This window comes from Choristoneura fumiferana, chromosome 19 (genome assembly GCF_025370935.1).
Source record: "Choristoneura fumiferana chromosome 19, NRCan_CFum_1, whole genome shotgun sequence".
NCBI classification, from domain to species: domain Eukaryota; kingdom Metazoa; phylum Arthropoda; class Insecta; order Lepidoptera; family Tortricidae; genus Choristoneura; species Choristoneura fumiferana.
Genome location: NC_133490.1, coordinates 1,545,440 through 1,568,426, shown reverse-complemented (window position 1 = coordinate 1,568,426; position 22,987 = coordinate 1,545,440). Strand labels below are relative to the sequence as shown.

At 38.8% G+C, this 22,987-nt stretch overlaps 1 protein-coding gene across 2 annotated transcripts in view; it reads right to left on the bottom strand.

Moving 5' to 3' along the window:
- Positions 1-15,249, bottom strand: part of LOC141438700 (facilitated trehalose transporter Tret1-like) — a gene marked incomplete in the record, with an annotated part of 22,719 nt that extends 7,470 nt beyond the window's left edge. Inside the window, 3 exon segments of one of the 2 annotated variants that reach the window (XM_074102612.1) lie at positions 768-903; positions 2,611-2,707; positions 15,131-15,249. In XM_074102612.1, coding sequence (XP_073958713.1) covers positions 768-903; positions 2,611-2,664 — 190 coding nt within the window. 2 annotated transcript variants of the gene reach the window in all.
- Positions 15,250-22,987: the final 7,738 nt, after the last annotated feature.

The window sequence follows — 22,987 nt, the reverse complement described above, 5'->3', positions numbered from 1 at the left end:
TTTTTGGTCTGAGCGACAAAACACACACACAATACCTAAACTTGTAGTAAAAATTAACATTAAAAAAAAACACGATATAATGGTAGGCAGGTATGTACGTGCCTAACTTCTCCATAATCATTATAATGTCAACTTCTACGGGGTGAGTCGGACTTTCTCCAGTTGGCGGCTCAATTTGTGAGGTTGTAAAGTTATTGTAACTATTACAACTATGAATTTGTAGAATATGGGCACATATATCTCAGGCTCAGACCATAAAGCGGAGGACCAGGAGTCATTTCTGATGCAAAGGCTGTCCATTCCATTACTATCCAACGTGGAATTAATGCCGCGAGTGTTATGGGCACTTTTGCGCCTGGCTAGATTATTTTTGTAATAATTGCTTATACTTACTAATAATAAAAGTGAAACTAATAACTATAAATGTGAAAGTAACTGTCTGTCTGTCTGTATGTAACCTTTTCACGCTTCAACCGCTGAACCGATTAAGACGAAATTCGGTATGGAGATAGTTGGAATCCCGAGGAAGGACTTAGGCTACTTATTATCCTGGAAAAATGCATAGTTAGTACCTGCGGGATAGCGATTAAGCGAATTCTACGCGGACGAAGTCGCGGGCAAATAGCTAGTAATTTCATAAAAAAATACTTCAATTTTTTTGTCATTATCCTCGTACGAGAGGGAGGGTTCAATACAATTTATACAATACAACAATGATTCTTTAGTGAATTTCGCGTTCCACTATCCACTACTGGCGCAACGCTTACCGATCCAGGACTCATGTTCGAGGGTGAGTTGCAGCGCGGAGTCGGGTTCGCGCAACTGTTGCAGTAACACCCCGGGGAACGCGATGTTCGCCCCCGTCCCGATCATGTACAGGACCACGCCGCTCACTGCTAAAGACTGGAAAATAAGATTTTATTAAAATGGTAGATTGTACAACTAGAGCATAAAACGAGCCATTTTACCCAAGACGTTCATATAGCCACCCGAGCCGGCACGTCGAGGGGAAAATGGGTTTAATGCTCGAGTTGTGCGCTCTGCTTTTCACTTAGATTGCGAGGAAATTAAAAAGCAACAGTAGAATCAATTATTCACTTTCTATGTAGGTACTTGCCTTTTATTTTTTATGCATTATTATATAATTCAATTTTTAAATGTTTTTGATTTATTTTGATTGATTTGATTGATTTTTAGTTTTATATAAAATAAAAATTATTAAAAAAATATGTAAAATATTTTTGTTTGTGGCTGTTGACACCTGATTACCTTGGTCTTAGACGAAGTTTTTATTTTATGCACTAGAGCATAAAAAGTAATTTTATGTCGCCAGCATAAACACGAACTTTACGAGCATGAGAAGTGAAAAGGTCATTGTTAATACACTTTTTTGCTGATTGCACTTGCATTGTACCTATACCAAACTGCGTTTCCGTATACCAAATTAAGTCGATAATTTATTGAATCAGGCGTTACTTTGCGGAGGTCCATATCAATGAACTAAAATAATTTCCTTGCTCACCCGCCGACCTTACGATAGCTAAGCTTATGCAAAATATGCGTGTTCATGCAGTTCCTCCACCTCCACACTGTAAGAACAACACCAAATCACACAAACCCATCTATCACCACCACCACACTACACTGACGCGTTTCGAACTCAACCAGAGTTCATCTTCAGAGTGACACAACCGTACACCATGCTACCAGTTGTTAGACCAACCACCAGTACCAGTTGTTGTTGTTGGTTGTTGTTGTGGTCTAACAACTGGTAGCATGGTGTACGGTTGTGTCACTCTGAAGATGAGCTCTGGTTGAGTTCGAAACGCGTCAGGTGTGTGTGGTGATAGATGGGTTTGTGTGATTTGTGTGTGTTCTTACAGTGTGGAGGTGGAGAACTGCATGAACACGCATATTTTGCATAAGCTTAGCTATCGTAAGGTCGCGTGTGAGCAAGGAAATTATTTTAGTTCATTTTAAGTCGATGCCATTAACAGTGAAAAGTTTCGTCCTGCGAAGACGATCCTGGCCGGCAACAGATTTACATATCTATGCCAAATTACAAATCGATCGTCCACTGAAGTAGGTCAAATTGAACTTAGTAGGTGTTAGTAGTAAAGTGCCAAAAATATGTATACAGGACCTTATTGCCTGAATATTAAGGTCGTGTATGCATATTTTTTCACTGGCTGTATTCATATTTTTCTTGCTGACTGTACCATCAGCCAAATATGTATGTGGTCTACCACCCTAAAGTTGATAATCGTCTGGATGTCACAAAACAAATGACAATAGACGTGTCTGTCAACTTGAAAGTTCGACTTTAGCGACATATTCATTTGATTGGAACTTGTTTCAAAATTGATAGACCATTTGGCAGATGGTATACATTGCAAGTTAAATAAAAGCTTAGGGTAACTCATATAATTTTGTTTCCCACCGGACATGGAATGACGTCAACATCACGGGAGTTGCGGGCAAACGGTGGATGCAAGTGTCGAGTTGTCGTTCATTGTGGCGTTTAATGGGAGGCCTTTGTTCAGCAGAGTTCCGGCTGATGATGATGACAGTTAACTGGCGTCCCCGAGTGCACCGGGTAACTGTACCTACTTGTCTCAAGAACGGTGGAACCCTCTGCTTGCGGTAGTTCACGCCTTCCACCATGTTAGTCTCTCTCAAACTTTGATAAGTTCAGCATTCGTTCATTCTGTAAAAACAAAAAAATATACTTATAAATAAAATTAACAATCCGTTCCGTGAAAAAGCCGTGATGGCCTAGTGGTTTGACCTATCGCCTCTCAAGCAGAGGGTCGTGGGTTCAAACCCCGGCTCGCACTTCTGAGTTTTTCAAAAATTCGAAATTTATTTATTATTTCATTTGAAATTTACCACGAGCTTTACGGTGAAGGAAAACATCGTGAGGAAACCTGCACAAACCTGCGAAGCAATTCAATAGTGCGTGTGAAGTTCCCAATCCGCACTGGGCCCGCGTGGGAACTATGGCCCAAGCCCTCTTGTTCTGAGAGGAGGCCTGTGCCCAGCAGTGGGACAGAATATAGGCTGGGATGAGGATGATGATGAATAATCCGTTCGAAAACACCTACATAGACTGCTATTTATTTCATTACTCTTTTTTTGGCTTTGCGGTAAAAAGCCGATTGCTTCCAGAAATCTTATGCGTCCGAAGTCCGAAGTCGGTTCAATAGGAGTACCTACCCTTTGGCATTATAAAGAAAAACAAACCCAAATTCAGAAAAAAAAACCTTTTTTGAACATGGAACTACCGCGAGACACTCCTATTAAATGATATTGTAACGGATAACTCACATCTTAAATCGAGTTTAGTTCGACATGTTGCATGTTGGGCGCGTAGTGCGTGTGTTGCGGCAGCCGCCGATTCGCGTGCTGCTGTGAAGAAGGGCTACGAAATAGCCCGAAACATGTCGAGCTAAACTCGATTTAAGACGTGAGTTATCGGTTACATCATTTAAAAAAATACTGACGGACTAACCTATCAGTCTTTAAAAGGGCCGGCAACGCACCTGTGATAGTTACCTACCTATCGTGTTGCGGGTGTCCATGAGCCGCGGTGATTGCTTCCCCAGGTGAAACTCGTTTGCCCCCTCTTACTCGTATACATAAAAATACTAAATAGATCTCTTTTTACCTACCCAGAGAACTACCCAATGAATTAAGTATGTGTGTTTTTTTTGCCGATTCAGTTCGCGAAAACGTGAAAAGTATCATCTTTCACGATCGCGTTCGCGTTAAAATCTCAAATCTCAATTTATATGCAAACACGAACAGCACCTCTAGCGGAAAGATTGCGATGTTCGTGTTTCCATACAAATTGAGATTTTAACGCGAACGCGATCGAGACGTATTTTGTAACCGAAAACTTACACTAAGGGTACAGCCGTTTACAAAAACTCGCGACTTCTATTTAACTAAGTAATAGCCGATAGTTTTAACAAAGTTTCAAGTTGCATGCACACTATTAACATACTATATTGTCTATTGTATCAAATATATATTCAGGGCTTATGTGTAAATGAATGTAAACAAATGAACTATTTTCGATCGCACTTTGTATTTGTGTTGTATTCTACTATATCCATTCATTATTATAGTAAATGCCTCATTTAATTCATTATATAATGTGCGAGTGAAAGTCGTCTTAATTTGTGTACGTGTTGTCTTACGTACTCTAGGCACCATTTGAAATCTAGTGCACTGCTTCGAGCACGCTTACTTTGCAAATTGCAAGTAGGTAAAGTTCGATTTTAGCTATAATTGGTCGTTTATGCAAATAGGAACCCAAACAGGGACAGTTTTGAGAAAAAATATATTTGTTAAAAAGTACAAAAATAACTAAGCCTAAGGTCAGTTAAAAAAGTTTGAATTTAATATTTATAAAACTTTGTTTCGTCTAGTTTTGTCATAAAACCTATTACTTTACTTTATGTGTATGGTTTTTTTTAGTCACTAGTTCCTGTTAACAATAAGGTTGGTTGGGTGGTATGGTTCTGTTTAGATTTAATAGTAATTTTTTTTTAAATTTTGTTTGTGTTAATTTTGCTGTATATGTGTGTCTTCTGTGTAAGTGAATAAATGTCTTCTTTCTTTCTTTCTAAATGCTAATTATTAGCGTTGTGATGATGTTGAAGACTATACGGAGTTGTTACACCAACCATATGATTAATTTTATTTGTCGGATAAATGTGATGCCGTCTCAGTCTATTCGAACAAAACAAACAGAGACGGCATCACATATCCGTCAGATAAATTTAATCAATGGATGGGGAAACAGGGGGTAAATATACAAAGTGTTTAAAATTAACCCGGAATATTTCAGTAACTAGTTGAGTTATAGTAATAGTTTACATAGTAGGACCTTGTGCAAGGTCCGCCCGGATTGCTATCACCGTCTTGCTCGCTAATCATGCTGTGAAGCAGCAGTGCTTGCACTGTTGTGTTTCGGCGTGTAGAGTAAGACAGCCGGTGAAATTACTGGCACTGGAGGTATCCGATCTTAGGCCTCTAGGTTGGCAACGCATCTGCAATCCCCGTGGTGTTGTAGATGTCTATGGGCGGTGGTGATATCTTACCATCAGGAGACCCACTTGCTCGTTTGGCATCCAGTCGAATAAAAAAAAAGTTAGCTTGTTTACACCCGTGTAGGGTATATTCATCGCAATATTTTTTTATTACAAGGACGTAACCTTTGAGGCTGTACTTTGAGGATGTCACAATATGTATGCGATTGTCAAGCATCCCACTAAATGCGAAAGTTTGTTTGTAAGGGCACACAATAATAATTAAAAATTAAAATCAAACCATTAAAGAAATATATATTATATTTTTTAAAATTTCTCATGAATTTTACTACAAAATTCGCACTCATACTTAAAACAAAAAATAAATCATCTAAGTAAGTAAATAATCGCTTAACAAACCGCCAAGATATCGATGAACATATTTGTTAATTTTCTTTTGTACAATAAAGAGTTTACACACACACTCACACACACACACACACATACATAATTCGACGGTTGAAATTGAAAGGCTATTTATTCAAAGCGCCATTTTTGTAAAAAAATTAAATGGGTAAGGCCGCGAATTTTGACCAATTTGGACGTTTCAAATTTGGAAGGCTGATAAAAAAAAACTGATAACACCTAGAGGTTTTTTTTTTTTTTATTATATGACACGATATAAACTCTCAAGGGTCGCAAATGAGATAATTGATTTAAACCCTTTAAAAAAAATAATAAAAAATATTACCGTCCAAAACGTAACGAAAATTGACTATTTTTTTTGACCACGAGTACTTAATACCTTATTATTTCATGCTATTTAACTTCTCATGATCATGATTTTGTTTAAACGAATTTTATGATATAACGATAGTCCTACCGATTGCGGAATCATGATAATCAAATAATTTTCATGTTTTATATTTATTTCTTTCACGTGCCAAAAAACCACGTTTTCGTTACGAATACTTAGGTGACGCTTTTTAAGCTACCTTTAACGCCAATTTCGGTAGAAATTTGTTTTTGTACACTGGCAACTAATACTCTAATAGGGCAACATCGATGAGATAAATAAAATCTCATCAGTTTGTTGACAAAACAGCCATCAAAAGTGACGCGGAGGTTTTTTTTCGAAAAAACGTCGAAAGTGCTTGTTCGATTTTAAGGGTAAGTACTGATTATTTTTAACTGGTTGTTTTTTCATACGATAGGGTAATCTTTTCCATGTAAGTGGCATGTGTTATTAATGTTCAAAATGTCGTTATTCACCATGATAAACGATTTTTTGTATAAAATACGTTACACTTTCGTTACGATTACGTTACATTTTTTACAAAAATGCTACGTATTTTGTACATAACGTAACGAAAAAATGTGGTAAAGGGAAGTTCACACAGAAAAATTCTAACTTACACCAGTTTATTATTAGGTTTCCAATGACTGCACGCACAGTAAGTTAGTTAGATGGATATTTTGAAGTTAAATAAATTTTAATCTGTAGGTGCAGGGATCGGCACAAGAGAATTGTGGCGAGTTCTGTGTTCACGTCCTGCTACATGCATAGCGTATTTAAAGTGAGAGACAAACGGAGAGATTCACTTACCTACTTAGTTCATTTGTTACCTAAACTTAATAATCATAATAATTTATTTCCAAAAACATCTTTTTACATTGTCCACTTAACTAAGATACTACTTCCTAAATTGGTAAAACCTGTGATTTAGGGTTTTGGCCATTTCTTTGAGGTATTTAATAGCTTGTACAGTCGAAGTCACAAGCATGCTCACAACTAGGTGGTAGGACCTTGTGCAAGGTCCGCCCGGATTGCTACCACCATCTTCCTCGCTAATCCTGCCGTGAAGCAGCAGTGCTTGCACTGTTGTGTTTCGGCGTGGTGAGTAAGACAGCCGGTGAAATTACTGGCACGAGGTATCCCATCATAGGCCTCTAGGTTGGCAACGCGTCTGCAATACCCCTGGTGTTGCAGATTTTTATGGGCGGTGGTGATCTCTTACTCATTTGATCGTTTGCCATCCAGTCGAATAAAAAAAAACCACATCCAAATTCGTTATGCTTATAAATGTGCACCTTATTGTCAGTGTTAGAGAGGCATGTAAAGATACACTTTTGGAAAGATGTTCGTCAACTAGAGGGTACTTCTACTTCCACATTCTCATGTTTAGCTCTATAGATCTCATATAGGACAGATTTAAGATCAGTATCGTCAGAAAGTTCTAGTAAAAATAAAAACTTCACTTTATTATATGAGATGTATTTTTTTTTCATACATACGTTATCTAATGGGAATTTTTACCAGTTTGATCTAGGCTTTATAAAAATTTGCGTTACGTTTTATGGTAACGTCACGTATTTTTTTTATGTTATTTCTATGTCACATTGGTCAAAATTCGCGGCCTTACCCAAATATAGCTCAAACCACGGAAAAGAACCACTGATTCCGAACATAATAATATACGAGTATACATACTCGGTAACTCAATATTAAAAAAATGTCGCTTAGATCAATTAAAGTTTCAACCGTCAAAAAAATTACTAGTTAATTGAAACACTCCTAAACGACCCAAATAAATAAAAAAGTTATTTTTTGCGAAAATATCAAAATATATATTTTTGAAATAGCATCTAAAGTGCAAATTTTGCAATAAAAGGACTTTTTCTTTTGCGTCAGTGACCTGTCAAATCGGTTAAAAGATAAATAAAAAAACTTCGCTATATCTATCACTTACGTGAATGCGAACGTGTCGGTCGCCTCTCGTTCAACAGTCGACTAAATCATGTGACTAACTTTTCTAACTTTCTCTAACGAAGGGGCTATGTGCTAATATCGTAATAGCCTTTCGAACATAATCGTATAAGCATAAGTTACTATGGTTCACAAAAAATACTGAAAAACTAAAACTTGTGAACGGTGTCGCTTACGCCTCTGTCTACGAAAATTCGTTTATCGCTATCCCACGGGAACAATTATCCTTTGTCTTTCTTGGTGTCAAACTATCTTCACGCCAAATTTAATCTAAACGTATTCAGCAGTTTAAGCGTACAGACAGACATACAGACAGAGTTATTTTCGCATATGATATTAGAATGGAAGTAATGGCTATAGGACATATTTAACGAGCCGTCAAAAAAGTCTAATGTCTTTTATGCTGCTTCAAACGTTATACAAAAGATGGTCTTGGGTCTTGGTTAACAGAAGTACACACATTTCACCAGTAGCTGGCATGCAAAATGCACATAAAATAATAAAATTAAGATAAACTAATCATCAAAAACATATTTCGAAGTAACTTCTTATGTCTATAATCCAGTAGATATTAATTAATCGTCCGGTAAAGCTCGCGGACTTATTAAATATACAGTATAGTGCATCTCCTGTATAAAGTCCATGTCGTGAGACTACGTATACACTATGTCAACCTCGCTCAGTATGTTATAAATTATAATGAATGTCTACATTCTCTCATAGACAATGCATCAAGATCAACTAGTTAAGAGCACTGGCGGACTACCGGGTTCCTATTAAAAATAAAGTTCTACGTGCCCAGTATTATATCGCACACCTAGATATAAAGTGGTGTCAACTCAAAATACACCATATTAATGTAGACCTAAGTACTTACATTTTTTTAAAGCGCTCGATTGTTTTACGCGATAAACGCTGCGTTAAACGCATTTGCGTTTGACGCACATCAATTTTGCATCAGATAATCTAATTACCAAACATGAGCTATGCGCTCACCGCAGAAGACAATCTATCCCTATCTATCCCAGCCTATATACGTCCCACTGCTGGGCACAGGCCTCCTCTCAGAACAAGAGGGCTTGGGCTATAGTTCCCACGCGGGCCCAGTGCGGATTGGGAACTTCACACGCACCATTGAATTGCTTCGCAGGTTTGTGCAGGTTTCCTTACGATGTTTTCCTTCACCGCAAAGCTCGTGGTAAATTTCAAATGTAATTCCGCACATGAATTTGGAAAAACTCAGATGTGCGACCCGGGGTTTGAACCCACGACCCTTTGTTTGAGAGGCGATAGGTCAAACCACTAGGCCACCACGGCTTTTTTACAGAAGACAATGTTTGGTAATTACTCTTACTTCTGATGCAAAATTTGATGTGCGTCAAACAACCGAGTGCTGAATTTCTGAAAGCCTTTTAAATGCTTTATTATTTTGAGTTGATGCCCTTTTCAATTTAGATGTGCGATATAATAATGTGGAACCCTTTCGCTGTCAAAATCAAACATCTGTCGAAGAATCATTGTGAAATTGACTGAAAAAGTTCAATCCTGCCTGGCACATTCTAATTCAGTTGCATGAGGATGTTCCAACAAATTTTATGATATTTAAAATTTATGATAATTTATTTGAAAGACAGGCCAAGAGCGTGTCGGACACGCTCAAGATAGGGCTCCGTAGCCATTACGAAAAAACCAAGCAATATTTTTCTAAGGTTTTTGTATTTTGTACGGAATCTTCCAAGTTTAGGTATATATTTATTATAATTCTCAAGAAATCTTAGCCGTTATAATTTTCATTGTAAATTTGATATATTTATACAACTATCCTGATTTTTTTCAAAATGTTCGACCCAACAGTTTAGATTTTAGAGGGGGGGGGGGCTTGATTTTCATGAAAATTTGCACTTTAAAGTTGAATATTTCGCAAAAAAAACCACTGTATCGTAATTTTTTTAGCAATCCCCCAATGGTTTTGAAGGACCTATCCAACGATACCCCACACTATAGGGTTAGGCGACCGTTAATACTATAGAAAGCTGTAATTTGGCATGAATATGCATATCAGTCACACCGACAGTGGTAAAATAAAAAAAACTTTTAGGGTACCTCCGTTAGTCGTAAAGTGGGGGTGTTTTTTTTTCTCGACTAACCTTATAGTGTGGGGGAGCGGTTGGGGCGGTCCGACTGACACCCGACCGTGAACATCAGTAGTGCCACGTATAAAAATCCTAAAACTTACTTACACTTATAAAATTATATGTAACAATAATAAGTATCTACTCAATAGGTTAGTTTTTTTCATTCGAGTTTTGGGGTGACACCTACAATGTCCGCTCCGGGTACCACCTACAATGTGCACTCACGCCGTAACTTGAGAACGACTTCACCGATTTCGTCCTTCTATGTTTTAAAGTTTTCATTAGAGAAGTATTAACTTTAATGATGGATTTTACGAAAAATATTAAAAACGTTGCCCAGAAAATTAGAATGAATGTTGGTGGGATTAGTAGGATCTAAATAGATCAGCGATTGTCAGCTATAGTTATAATATATGAAGAATATTGGTGAAGTACGTCCATACTCGTAGCGTAGTAAGAGAACCGTTTACGTCACTACTTAAAAAAAAAGTCGTACCTCAAAACAGTTAATTTTTCTGTGTGAACTTTATGAACATTGTATCAAGGTTAAATTTTGGTTGACATATTGATTATAGATACGAGATTTTTTCAAAGTAGTGTCGTTTTATTTCTGTGCCTCAACTTAACACGCCAGACCGTCCACTGCACATGAGCTCTGTCCAACAACTTTATATCATTATGTTAAGTAATATGTGACATTGGTTCTGTATGCTGACACCGGGTCATATTGATAGCATCTGATTTCATTCGACATACTTTGTGAAAACTAATTAATTTTATCAGCAATACTTAAGTAGTTGTAGATTTATGGCCACAGTTTCCTTAGTGTGGCTTGTACAGTCACCAGCATTAAATATCTGCCACAGCGGAGCGTGCAAAAATATCTGACACGTCCTTCCGGTCCTAAAAATAGAGTCGTATCAGATATTTATGCACGCTTGGTGCGTCAGATATTAGTGCTGGTGACCGTACCGAGTTACTATAAAGATAATTAAATTTGAAATTTCCGCTTAAGTAAATTTCTAAATTTAATTCACAAGATTTAATTTTTTTAACCCCTGTAAATTACTACAGGAATCGAAAGAGTTTTGCCTCCTGAACATATTTTTAAATTAATGCAACTCACACTTAACTTGTTTAACTACTTATTTTACCTATCTATTCTTCTACGCTTGTTTAGCTTATGTTAACATAACATTCATTTGTCTTCATCTCGTCGGTTTTTTCTATGTCACTCCTTCAGAGATATGCCAAAGGAACTTAGTCCATAAAGCCATCAGTCTCATCAGACTAGACGTTAACTAGATGTAGTTAACGGAGCTCGGAAAGGGTGCTTAAGGTGCGGACAAACTATTTAAAACCCGACACCATGCCACGCTTGCACGTGCCCTCCAACGCGTGTCAGTACTAATCAGTCCCATATGTTTATTATGGTCAGATACAGATAGAAACACGCGTCGGACGACGTGGCGTGGCGTCGCAATTTAATAGTATTCTACCGCCTTTATTCTTCGGAAGGAAAGACACGGATAAATTAGTATTTCGGCATTAAGTATTTTGTCTTTAACCTTGACACTGCCATTACTAGACTCTTCTCTTCTTCAGCCCATAGCTACCCAATGCTGAGTGTAGGCACCCTGCATTGCTCGCCACTCATCTCGGTCCAGTGCTCTCCTCTCATCATCCAGCACCTTCCCGCCACTTTGACCAGGTCGTCGGTCCACCTCATCTCCTGTCTACCAATGTTTCTCCACTCTATCACGGCCTTCCCCCATCTGGCCATCTTCCATCACTCCTGCGGCATATGTGTCCAGCCCACTTCTATTCTGTCTCGGAGAGGTATGCCCAACATCGCCCGCTCCATCGCCCCTTGCGTGACTTGCAGCTTGTGTATGACCTTCTGCGTGAGCGTCCAAGTTTTCGCTCCATATGCCAGCACCGGGAGGACACACTGTTCGAAGGATCTGCGCTTGAGATTAAGAGGTATGTCCCCTCTGTACGTCGGACAATTTACCGAATGCCGCCCAGCCTAAGCGAATTCGACGCTGAATTTCCAGGTCCTGTCCGCTCTTTTCTAGGCTCATGGTTTGACCGAGATAGACATACTCCTCCACCCTCTCCAGTACCTGTCCATGAACTGTAATGTGGGTGGCATCGGTGTTCTTGCACGTAATCTTTGTCTTTGCCATGTTCATTTTAAGACCGACCATTACAGACACGTCATACAGTTCAGCTACCATGGCTTCGAGGTCTTCCAGGCTCTCTGCGAAAAGTATGATGTCATCCGCAAATAGTAGGTTGCCGTTGATGTTAAAGCCTCTAATTGACCAATCGAGAAGCCTAAATATATTCTCTAGGCGCGTAAGACTGGTGCGGCTGCTGAAAATGCGGCTAGATTAAAGCTGATCAACTGCCAGAACTTATCGCTGGGGTATGATTTTGTCCCAGTCGCGGTGGAGAGAGACGGCATGGTGTTCCGAAGCGAAGACGTTCATGAGGGCTTTGGGGGTGCGGTTGCGAGAAAGGGGTTGTGATCCTAGATCGGGCTCATACCTGGTTCAACGAATACCGTTGGCAATACAGCGCGGTAATGCGGCGGGTATTTTCGGTACTTTTGGACCGGATGCGGGTCGGGTTGGGGTTTGACATTCGCAATAAAGGAAAGCGTTTTTAATGGAGCCAGTAGTGGGTAGGTGTATATCTTTTCTTGTTTATAGTTTAATTTACCTGACGAAACTTGTTGTGATTAGTAGTACCTATTTGTAATTTGATTATTCCTTTATTTTTTGATAGCCTAAATTGAATAAAGTTCTCTAGGCAAGAAGTAAACAATTTAGGGGAAATGGTGTCACCCTGCCTTAAAACCCTTTTCACCGGAACTGGGTTCATCAACTCGTGTATCTTTACTTGTAGAGTAACCGAACAATAGACCGCTTTGATTGCTTCTATATACCTGCTATCCACTTGGCGTCTTTGCAAAGAGTGTATAACTGCCCAATGTTCTACCATGTCGAATGCCTTTTCGTAGTCTATGAAGGCTACGGCGAGGGGCTGGTTATATTCGTTGCACTTCTCCACCACTGGCGAACAGCCTGCCTGTTCCACTGGTTGGTCTGCATCGAGCCGGCTATAGTTAAACGTACTTCGATGAAGAGCTTGTAGACATGGCTCAGCAAGGAAATAGGCCGATAGAGTTTGGTGACATCGCCTTTTTTATGCAGCAAAATCACTATAGCATTTCTTCATTTCTCTAGTGACACACCCTCGAACAATATCTGCAACTGCTTCAACACTGCTCTCTCCCGCCATTGCTAGACCTAGCTTAGATAACATGTCGGGGATTTTTAAACTTTTTGACGACCTACGTATACGTCGTCACATTTGATATGGAAATATTTTTCAAAATACGCTACTCGCGGTACTGCTGCTCCCGCTACCTTCCCCGTTCTGCGGCTGCTGCCGGCCGACGCCGTGAGCCCGGCGGGTGCACACGTGACGTGACCGTAGCGGAGCTGTCGCCGTCTCACAGATGTAAGTACGTTGTTTATGTACTACAAATATGCACATCTGCAGGGTGGTGCTCGAAGTTCGTGTCGTGCGGTCCCTCTGACACTTATACTATTTAAAACGAGAGCGAGAGGGACGGTACGATACGAACTTCAAGTTTCGAGTTTCGTAGTAGCCCTGCTGATTGATTCTTCACCTAAAATTGACGTGACGTCAGTGTTTAAGTTATATTACTATACAATTCCAGAATGCCTAGAAGAAAGGAAAATGCTTGCAGAAAACGAATAACGGCTACTGCTGCGTCGCCGGCACCTCCTAGATTTCCAAATTGCAAATGTAAGAAACCCTTGTGCCTACGTACCTACGAGCTGCCTTCAAATATGCAGTGGTTGTAGAATGGCCCAGTAAACATGCCATGTATGACTGTTGTCATTTTCTTTATGTTTTAATTTTGAATTGTTTTTATTATTTAAATTCGTTGATTGGTTCAAAAACTAAAGATATTTTTGTGTGTTTTTAGGTTTTGCCTTGTTATAAGAAATACTGCGGCTGATTTAAGTTCCTAAAATTTAGTTCACAGAATTTGTGGTCTTATTAATAAATACAGATTATTTTCAAAATACACCTGATTTTATTTTTATAACATTTTATTTACTGTTGAGCAAGTGGATCTCCTGATCGTAAGAGATCACCACCGCCCATAAACATCTGCAACACCAGGTGTATTGCAGACGCGTTGCCAACCTAGAGGCCTAAGATGGGATACCTCACGTGCCAGTAATTTCACCGGCTAGTTATCTTAAACAAGTTAAAAAAAAGCTAAAAAAAAGGAAAAATTAAATTCTTAGTCCCGAGTTTTAAAATCGACGTCTTTCATTTCAATCAGTACAGCTTCTTTCGCTCGTAATAACATAACTGCAACCAAAAATTATCATATACCTGATTAGGGGTATTAATTAATTATGACAATCACGTAAGTTTGATGCCAATGTTTCTTTGTCTGTCTGTGGCATCGTAGCTCTCAAACTGATGAACCAATTTCGATGCGGTTTTTTACGTGTAAGCTTGTACAGTCAAGGGCGAAGATATAACCACGGCCAAAGTTGCAAAAATATATATACACGACTTTATTTACTTAACATTAAGGCCGTGTATACATATTTTTGCAACTTTGGCCGTGTCGATATCTTTGCCCTTGACTGTACTTATATATTACTTATTCTGTGGTGTAAGCGAGTTTCCTTGCAATAGTTCTTAATAAATATCTAAATAAATTCGATGCAGCCGTTTTTTGAGATATTGAACTTGGAAATGATAATGTCGGTGGTTTTTTCAGTTGGTTAGGTTAAGTTATTTTAAATATTCCAATGATGTAGTCCACAATAAGATCCTCTAAACTACTGTCTGTTTTTTCATTTATCTTATTACCCTTATACATCCAAATTTAATTAAACCAGTACGACTAGAAAAAAAAGTATGACTACTTATTTGAGCTGTTCGAGCATAGGTACTCACACGAAATATATTTTAAATTGGCCTTTTTGTTTAAATAACAAAAAATCACACCTACTTACCATCATAAACACGAGCAAAAAACGTAAAACAAATCAAATATGCACGAACGACATCAATCATCCATTGTTATTAAAACGAATAAACCGTAAAATGCCGATAAGGGCACTTACCTACGTCACTAGAACACCGTCACATCACTAACTAAAAACTACAACAGAAGTTTTCATTCATGGAACGTATGATTTAAATTTTGAATTTGGAAGACGACGTTCCTTGTCCGTGTTCGCTGCACACTGGCCAATGAGACATGGGTTGAGTGTTTATGTGTGAGTGTAGCAGGCAGACTTGCAAGTCAGGTTTTCTAAGAAAGACCCACTATTGCAAAAAAAGGCGTGGATACTTTCGCGTTTTGTTGTTTCCGTTATGTCATGTGTTATTTTATTATAGTGCGAGATGCTGTGTTCTCGCACTCACTGTCTCGGTATCTAGGTATTAATAACCTACAACTAAAAAAATTACGCCCGACCGGCGAACGGCGATAGATTTCGGATAGATACGTAGATATACCTAACAAATAAAACAAACTTAGTGAACTTTTTATAAATATAAAAAAATATAAAAAGTTAATTTAATTGTTTGTTTGTTTGTGTATACTCTTTATTGTACAAAAAAGAAATAAAAAAAGGTTAATAGTTTCAAAAATAATTATATAACATGAAATACAAAAGTCAAGTCCAGTCAATAATAATTTTCAAACTTTATGCAATTTGATACGTTTTCTAGTGCATTGCACGGTCAAGACTACGGTACACGAAGGACGAAGGTATGTATCAGGAAATCACTCGCCATACCCTCCTAACGCGTAAAGGACTTATCAGTAATTTGACATTGAACTCTCTCAGAAATGACATAAAGTTTCATGTTCATAAAACAAAAAATTGACTTGGGCGTTAGGAGAATACCGACAGTCTCGCAGCGGGGCCCTAGGCTGCAATATCAATGACTCTTCATTGTACAGTCAACTATGAAGAGATGTGTCCATGTTAATCTTACAAAATGATGTAACTTTTCGCATGCTATAATTAATTACCCTTGGTCGGAGACATTTCTAGTAGCAACAAAACGTTACATTTTGTAAGATTAACATGGATACATCTCTTTCACAACAATACAAAAAACAAGTATAGGTACATACCAGTTAAGTAATTTAAATTCATGTATGCTGAATCTGATAAATGATTTTGGTGCCAGTTAGGTATTATTTGCATATTTATTTCCAGCTTACGCATGCTACATTCGTTTAAAAATAAGTTAATATTCTTTTCTCTGTCTACACCTACTATATTTAATCTCTCAATCTGCTATTACTATCAAATGTGTTTTGGGTTAAATAAACAGTTATAGAAACCTAATTTTTCAGTTGTTTATCTGCAACTAATTGTTGAAAAATAGTTTAGTGTTGTCTGTATTGTTCTAAATTTAAAATCAATACAGTTTTATATTTTCACAGCGAATGACAAATTTTCTACTTCTTCTATTTTGGCCAAATAGTTTAAATACTAAGTTAGCTGTATGTTAAAATAGCTCCCGCGTCCCTAGTTTAAAAATAAATAAATTAGAAACTACCACTGAGTAGGACTAATTAAGGAAATTAATAATAAGCTTACATATAAAGTAAGTTATTACACATTTGTCGCTGAGAGCGAATAACGTGGTCGGTATTTTCCTGTTGGATTCCTGGATTTACTGCAAAATAATACATATATGTACTTAATAATCAAGAGTGATTTAACTGATTGGTACTTATACTCTTACTTAACTTATTTATTTGTTCAAAGTTTGGTATCTCTGACATTAACAAAAATAAAATGATCTTTATAGAAAATCTCTCTATATATATCTGTGTTTTCTTTACTGCTTACTATGTGTTGGTGTGCACTGCAATAAAGATAAAGAGTTATTGTCATCATCATTATCATCATCCAGCCTAGGTATATACGTCCCACTGCTGGGCACAGGCCTCCTAAGTTATTGTACTTACTGCATTGTATTGTTCCAATCAAGTTGCATACAATAGACAGGTACATTTTTAAAACAAATTGAAAACACAGAAAGGTTCAAATAAATGACTACAAGGTGCAAAAACAGGTGGCCTTTTTTTAGGTAAATCATAAGAGCATATCAAATTTAATATTCCTATTAAATACACAGATACGTAAAATTTTACAGTTAATAAGTAAACGAAGACAGATAGAACAGAAAAGAAAATGTGTGAATGTAAGTAGATAAGTACGTATATTTTAGTAAAATTAAAAGTACTTAGTTACCTATTACAAAGGAAGCATTGGCCATTTCAAAGTTTCCCCGTTTGAGTGTTTAATGGTAACACAGAAGAGTCAACGGTCGCAACAAAAAATACACATCAGAAAAAAAAACTTCCATAAACGCACATTTAAAATGAGACACTATTTCATTTCGGATAGGAATTGAATTTGCTTGCTATATGAATAGTACAGTCAATTGCAAGTATATTATCAAAGTAGCCGAATCACTCAAATATGTACGGTTGACCAAGATCATCTTCATCACCACAGGACCAGCCACAGGAAGTCCACTGTTGATGAACTAAAAGTATTTCTTCGCTCACCCGCGACCTTATGATAACTAAGCTTATGCAAAATATGCGTGTTCATACAGTTCCACCACCTCCACATTTTAAGAACACACACAAATCACACAAACCTATCTATCATGTAAATGATGATAATGTAAATAAATAAATAAAATTACCACCACCACACTACACTGACGCGTTTCGAACTCAACCAGAGCTCATCTTCAGAGCAACACAACCGTTCACCATGCTACCAGAATACCAGATGTTAGCCTAACCACTGTTGGACATAGTACCCCCATAGACCTCCAGTTGCCTCGGCTGGAAGCGACTTGCATCCACCGTGAACCCACGACTTAGACCAGAGGCCGTATCTCCACAGAACAGTAAAAAATCTTTTTTACTGTTCTTTGTTATTGTTTTGTGCGTATCTCAGATGTCCATAATGGATTTTCCCGACTGGACGCCCCCATCTCCTAAAGCACATCATATACGATTAAAACAAAGTAAACAAAGGCGCAAGGAGCTATATAGTCTTTGGCCCTAGATTAACAAAATGAATAGCGATTGGTCTCCTGTTGAGTATGGCGTCCCCCAAGGAAGTACCCTTGCCCCTACTCTCTTTCTGATCTATGTAAATGACCTCTGTAAAAACAACATAGCAGGTTGCGAAACGTTTATGTTTGCAGACGACACAGTTTTGCTGTTCCAGGACAGGATTTGGGATGGGGTACGTAAGCTTGCTGAAAAAGGTCTTAGAACTGTCACCTCATGGTTGGAGGACTCACTACTTTCTCTCAACATCTCCAAAACAAACTACATTTGTTTCACCAAGTCGGCAGCTACTGAACCTGGAAGTGATTTTGCAGTTGCAATACATACATATCCATGCAACAGAAACATGGCTACTAAATGCAAATGTGCTCTACTGACGCGCGTTGACCACCTCAAATACCTGGGTGTCTACATTGATGCACATCTCAGTTGGAGTCATCACATTTCCGCTGTTTCTTCTACAGTTAGGAAACTCATTTATGCTTTCAAAAATTTAAGAGACGTGGCAACCAAACCACTTTTAATGCAAACTTATAAAGCGCTAGGAGAATGCATAATCAACTACTGTATTAGCGCCTGGGGTGGAGCAGCAAAAACACACTTAATAGAACTAGAGAGAGCTCAAAGGGCTTTGTTGAAGGTCATCTTTAGACTACCGTTCCGTCATCCCACTACTGACTTATATAGTTTAGCTATGGTCCCCTCAGTACGTAAGTTGTACATCATGCAATGTGTAAAACTTTATCATCGTAAAGTAATACCTACGTTACCTGTATCTACCAAACGCATAGATAAGTCTCCTATTCCGAAATTGAGAACCAATTTTGCACGGCGTAACATAAAACACACTGCCCCGCTAATATACAATAAAATAAAATTAGAATTTACGGATATTAAATCTATCTCCAACTATGCCTTTAAAAACACAGTATGGTTATGGTTGAGAGATTTGAATTACGAGGAAACTGAAAATCTTCTTGGTCGAGGCTACTATAGTGTCCCTAACTAGTTCACACACTCACTCACTCACTCATACACACACTCACGCACACACACATCACACTCACGCTCATTCACTCACGCACGTAAAATAAAAAAAAAAATGAATGTGAATTTGCAATTAGTTTATAAAATTCTAAAATAAGTTTGGATGTTCTTAACAACCTAGCGCTGAACACTATAAACGGGCAACCACTGGGGCCTGCAATACAGTGAAAACTAACGCAGTCTCCAGGGCTTCAAATGTATTTTGTTGTTTAAGGTTTTTATTGAACAATAAAGATTATTATTATTATTATTATTATTATTAGATAAATAAACACAAAAAAACCTTGATTCTCTGTGTTTGCAGCAGCAAATAAACGTTTTATCTATCTATTTATCTACTAGCCTATTGTCCGCGACTCCATCCGCGAAGTATTCATTTATCGCTATCCCGCGGGAATTATGAAATTTTCCGGGATAAAAACTATTTTATGTCCTTCCCCGGGACTCAAACAATCTGTATACAGATACAGAATTTCGTCTAAATCGGTTCAGCGGTTTAGACGTGATAGACTAACAAACATCCAAACATCTTCACTAACTTCACATTTATGATATTACTAGCAGTTACCCGCGACTCCGTCCGCGCAAAATTCGTAATATACCGCGGGAACTATGCAATTTTCCGGGATAAAAAGTTTCCTATGTCCTTCTCCGGGATTCAAACTATCTGTATACCGAATTTCAATTCAATCGATTCAGTGGTTTAGACGTGATGAAGTAACAAATAAACATAAACCAACAAACAAACAAACATTTTTGAACATGAAACTACCGTGAGACTCACTCATATTAAATATAATGACCCGGATAACTCACGTCTTACATCGAGTTTAGCTCGACATGTTTCGGGCTAATCCGTAGCCTTTCGTCGAAGGGCTACGGATTAGCCAGAAACATGTCGAGCTAAACTCGATTTAAGACGTGAGTTATCCGGGTCATTATATTTAATACAAAAAAACATTACTTACAAACTTTCGCATTTATAATAATAAGTAGGAAGTAGGATAGGATCTCATTAAGCTAGTCAAAAGCATTTTATTAAGTACAAGCTTTTATTTAGTTTCACCTGTCCCGTTGTCTGTCTGTCTGTGTCTGTAATCAAATCTTGCAAATTAAATTCGACCAACTTCCAGTAGTTAGATTGACTTGACATTTGGTAAATATACTTATGTAGATTGCGTGACAATACGAGCACAATAATCTGCTAGTGACATCCTGGTAGTCCGGCCAGGATCGTCTCCACAGAACGGAACTCTTCAACGGTTAATGACATCGACTTGTAATTTGGTATGCAAATGTAGTTTGGGTTACAATACAAGTACAGTCAACAAAAAGTACAATCAGCAAAAAAAGCTGAAGTTTTTACCAAAAACTTATTCCTGGGAAGGGATGTATCGGTGATCATCATCATCATCATATCAGCGGTTACGTCTACTGTTGGACATAGGCCTCCTTCATAATCCTGAGTGAGTGAGTGAGTGAGTGAGTATGTTTGTTACTCCTTCACGCTAAAACGGCTGGACGGATTTGGATGAAAATTGGTATGTAGATAGTTGGACATCTGGAATAAAACATAGGCTACTTTTTTCCCGATATTCCCACGGGATAGGGATAAAATCTCGAAATAACAACCACTGAGTGACTTAGAGTAATGAAATTTGGGATGGTTGTTTTTAATGCAACGTCAATGAAAACCACGATAACTTTCAGGAATTCCCACGGGAATTTTGTAAAATTCCAGAAATCAATTAAGCCGCTGTACCTAATTATTTACACGAGCGAAGTGATCAATATTTAAACTAAATAACTTGCATGCTTGCTTTGCTTACATTATAGCTTGCACCTTTGGGAGTATGCTTGCTTGATCTTTTGATTGCATGCTTGCTTGCATTCTGGCTTGCATGCTTGCTTGCATGCTCGCTTGCATGCTTGCTTGCATGCTTGCTTGCATGCTTGCTTGCGTGCTTGCTTCCGTGCTTGATTAATTGCTTGCTTCTTTGAACTGTTTTTGGTTCACGCGAGAGAAGCTGCGGGTAAAAGCTAGTGGTATATAATAATATGTTTGTACTCGTACATCGGTCCCTGCCTCAGGTCCCTGCTATATAACTGTCAGTAGTTAGTCATTTTTGAGAGCCACTATTCGCCCTATCATGAACTTATTTCCATAGACAAACCATACAAGGAGTTCCCGTTCATGTACGAGTATGACCTATTTTTACGTGGCGACAGGCGAAGGTTCCGATTCATCCATTATTTAAATAACACGTGACCACGACAAACTGAGCGTCACATGGCACAGATTATACCCTACCATCAGCAGGTTTATGGGGTACCGCGTGGAAGCTAAACGTCAAGTTTTTGGCAAAATTGATTTAAAAGCAAAAAACCCTGTTAAAAACCCGGCTACCTAAAAAAAGAAGTAACGAGGAAAAAACAAGTGTAGTTAGTCTAGATTTCCGGTAAATTACAGAGGCTGTATGTCTAATATACTTGCGATCGCATTCACTGTCCTTTTCCCTCGTTGTTGGCGACTGGCTGCGGTATGACCTTTTTTATAACTATACTTTTTGACACTTGCTTTTTTAATATGTTTTTACGTTCATTGTCAGTTGTGATTTGTTTGCCCGATCTGTCGGTTCCAATACATAAAATTGTGCTTTTTATTATTAAATAACCTATCATTTAACCCGTGTTTTCCATCAATCTTCCATTACTTCCATAACAGTCCACCACTAGCTATCATTTTGGTCCATTCTCACCGTAAAAATATCATCCAGCGAAAATCATCTGTCATATTTTTTCCACGTAAGTTCATTGTAGAATAATAGATTCCATTTCGTGTAGAATACATTATTTACATTAGTTTTCATACGTATTCACTATGGTTGAAACACGGAGTAAGACAAAGACAGATCCCGCAACTACGGAATCCGAGCGAGTGCAACGCGATCGCCGCGAGCGGTCACCCGCGCGGCACCCGGCCGGGTTCAACCCACAACCGACGTCGGTGCTTCGGCATTGCCTGATAGAACGAGCATACCACGGTGGGCAACGCCCTGGTAGCGCGACACAACCTAGCCCGCCGCCGATCGCCCAAATGCTCCTTCTACCTCACGCAACGACGGAACTACCCAGCACACAACGCTTCTAGTGTCCACAGTAAGCAATCTCGCAGCGAGCGCACACAATCATCGCGTTCGTCGGCGACCGTCCGTGCTCAGAAATTGGCGTTAGAAGCAGACGCTATGCGCGCCAGGTGGAGCGCCAGCGTGAACTCGCGCGACAACAGGCGGATCGCGAGCGTCAGCAAGCGGAGCCGAGCGTGAAATCGCGCGACAACAGGCGGATCGCGAGCGTCAACAAGCGGAGCGCGAGTTCGAACTCGCGCGTCAACAAGCTGTGCTCGCACGTCAGCAAGCAGAGCGCGAGCGCGAGCTTGCCCCGCCTGGAGTCCGAGGCGGAGCAAACGGAGCTTCAAGCAAAACTCGCCGCTTTGGAAGCATCAGATAAGTCAGCTCGTAGTCCTTATTCGTATTTTTTCCGATCACAACGTAGAGAAGCGCACCTCCACGTGGGTTTCAGAACAAAATGTCAACGTGACCACGGCAAACCGAGTAGACATGCCTGGTAAGGCACCGACTGTCACTTGAGTAATCTTCAAGGACTATATTCACAGCGGCCTGCCCTACCAACACGGTATCGTTCTATATGCCGATGTCAACCGCGAAAAACCACTCTAAACCACACATACGTGTAGCCTTCTTAATAATAAATACGACACTATGACCACAACAGCTATCTGAACGTTCTT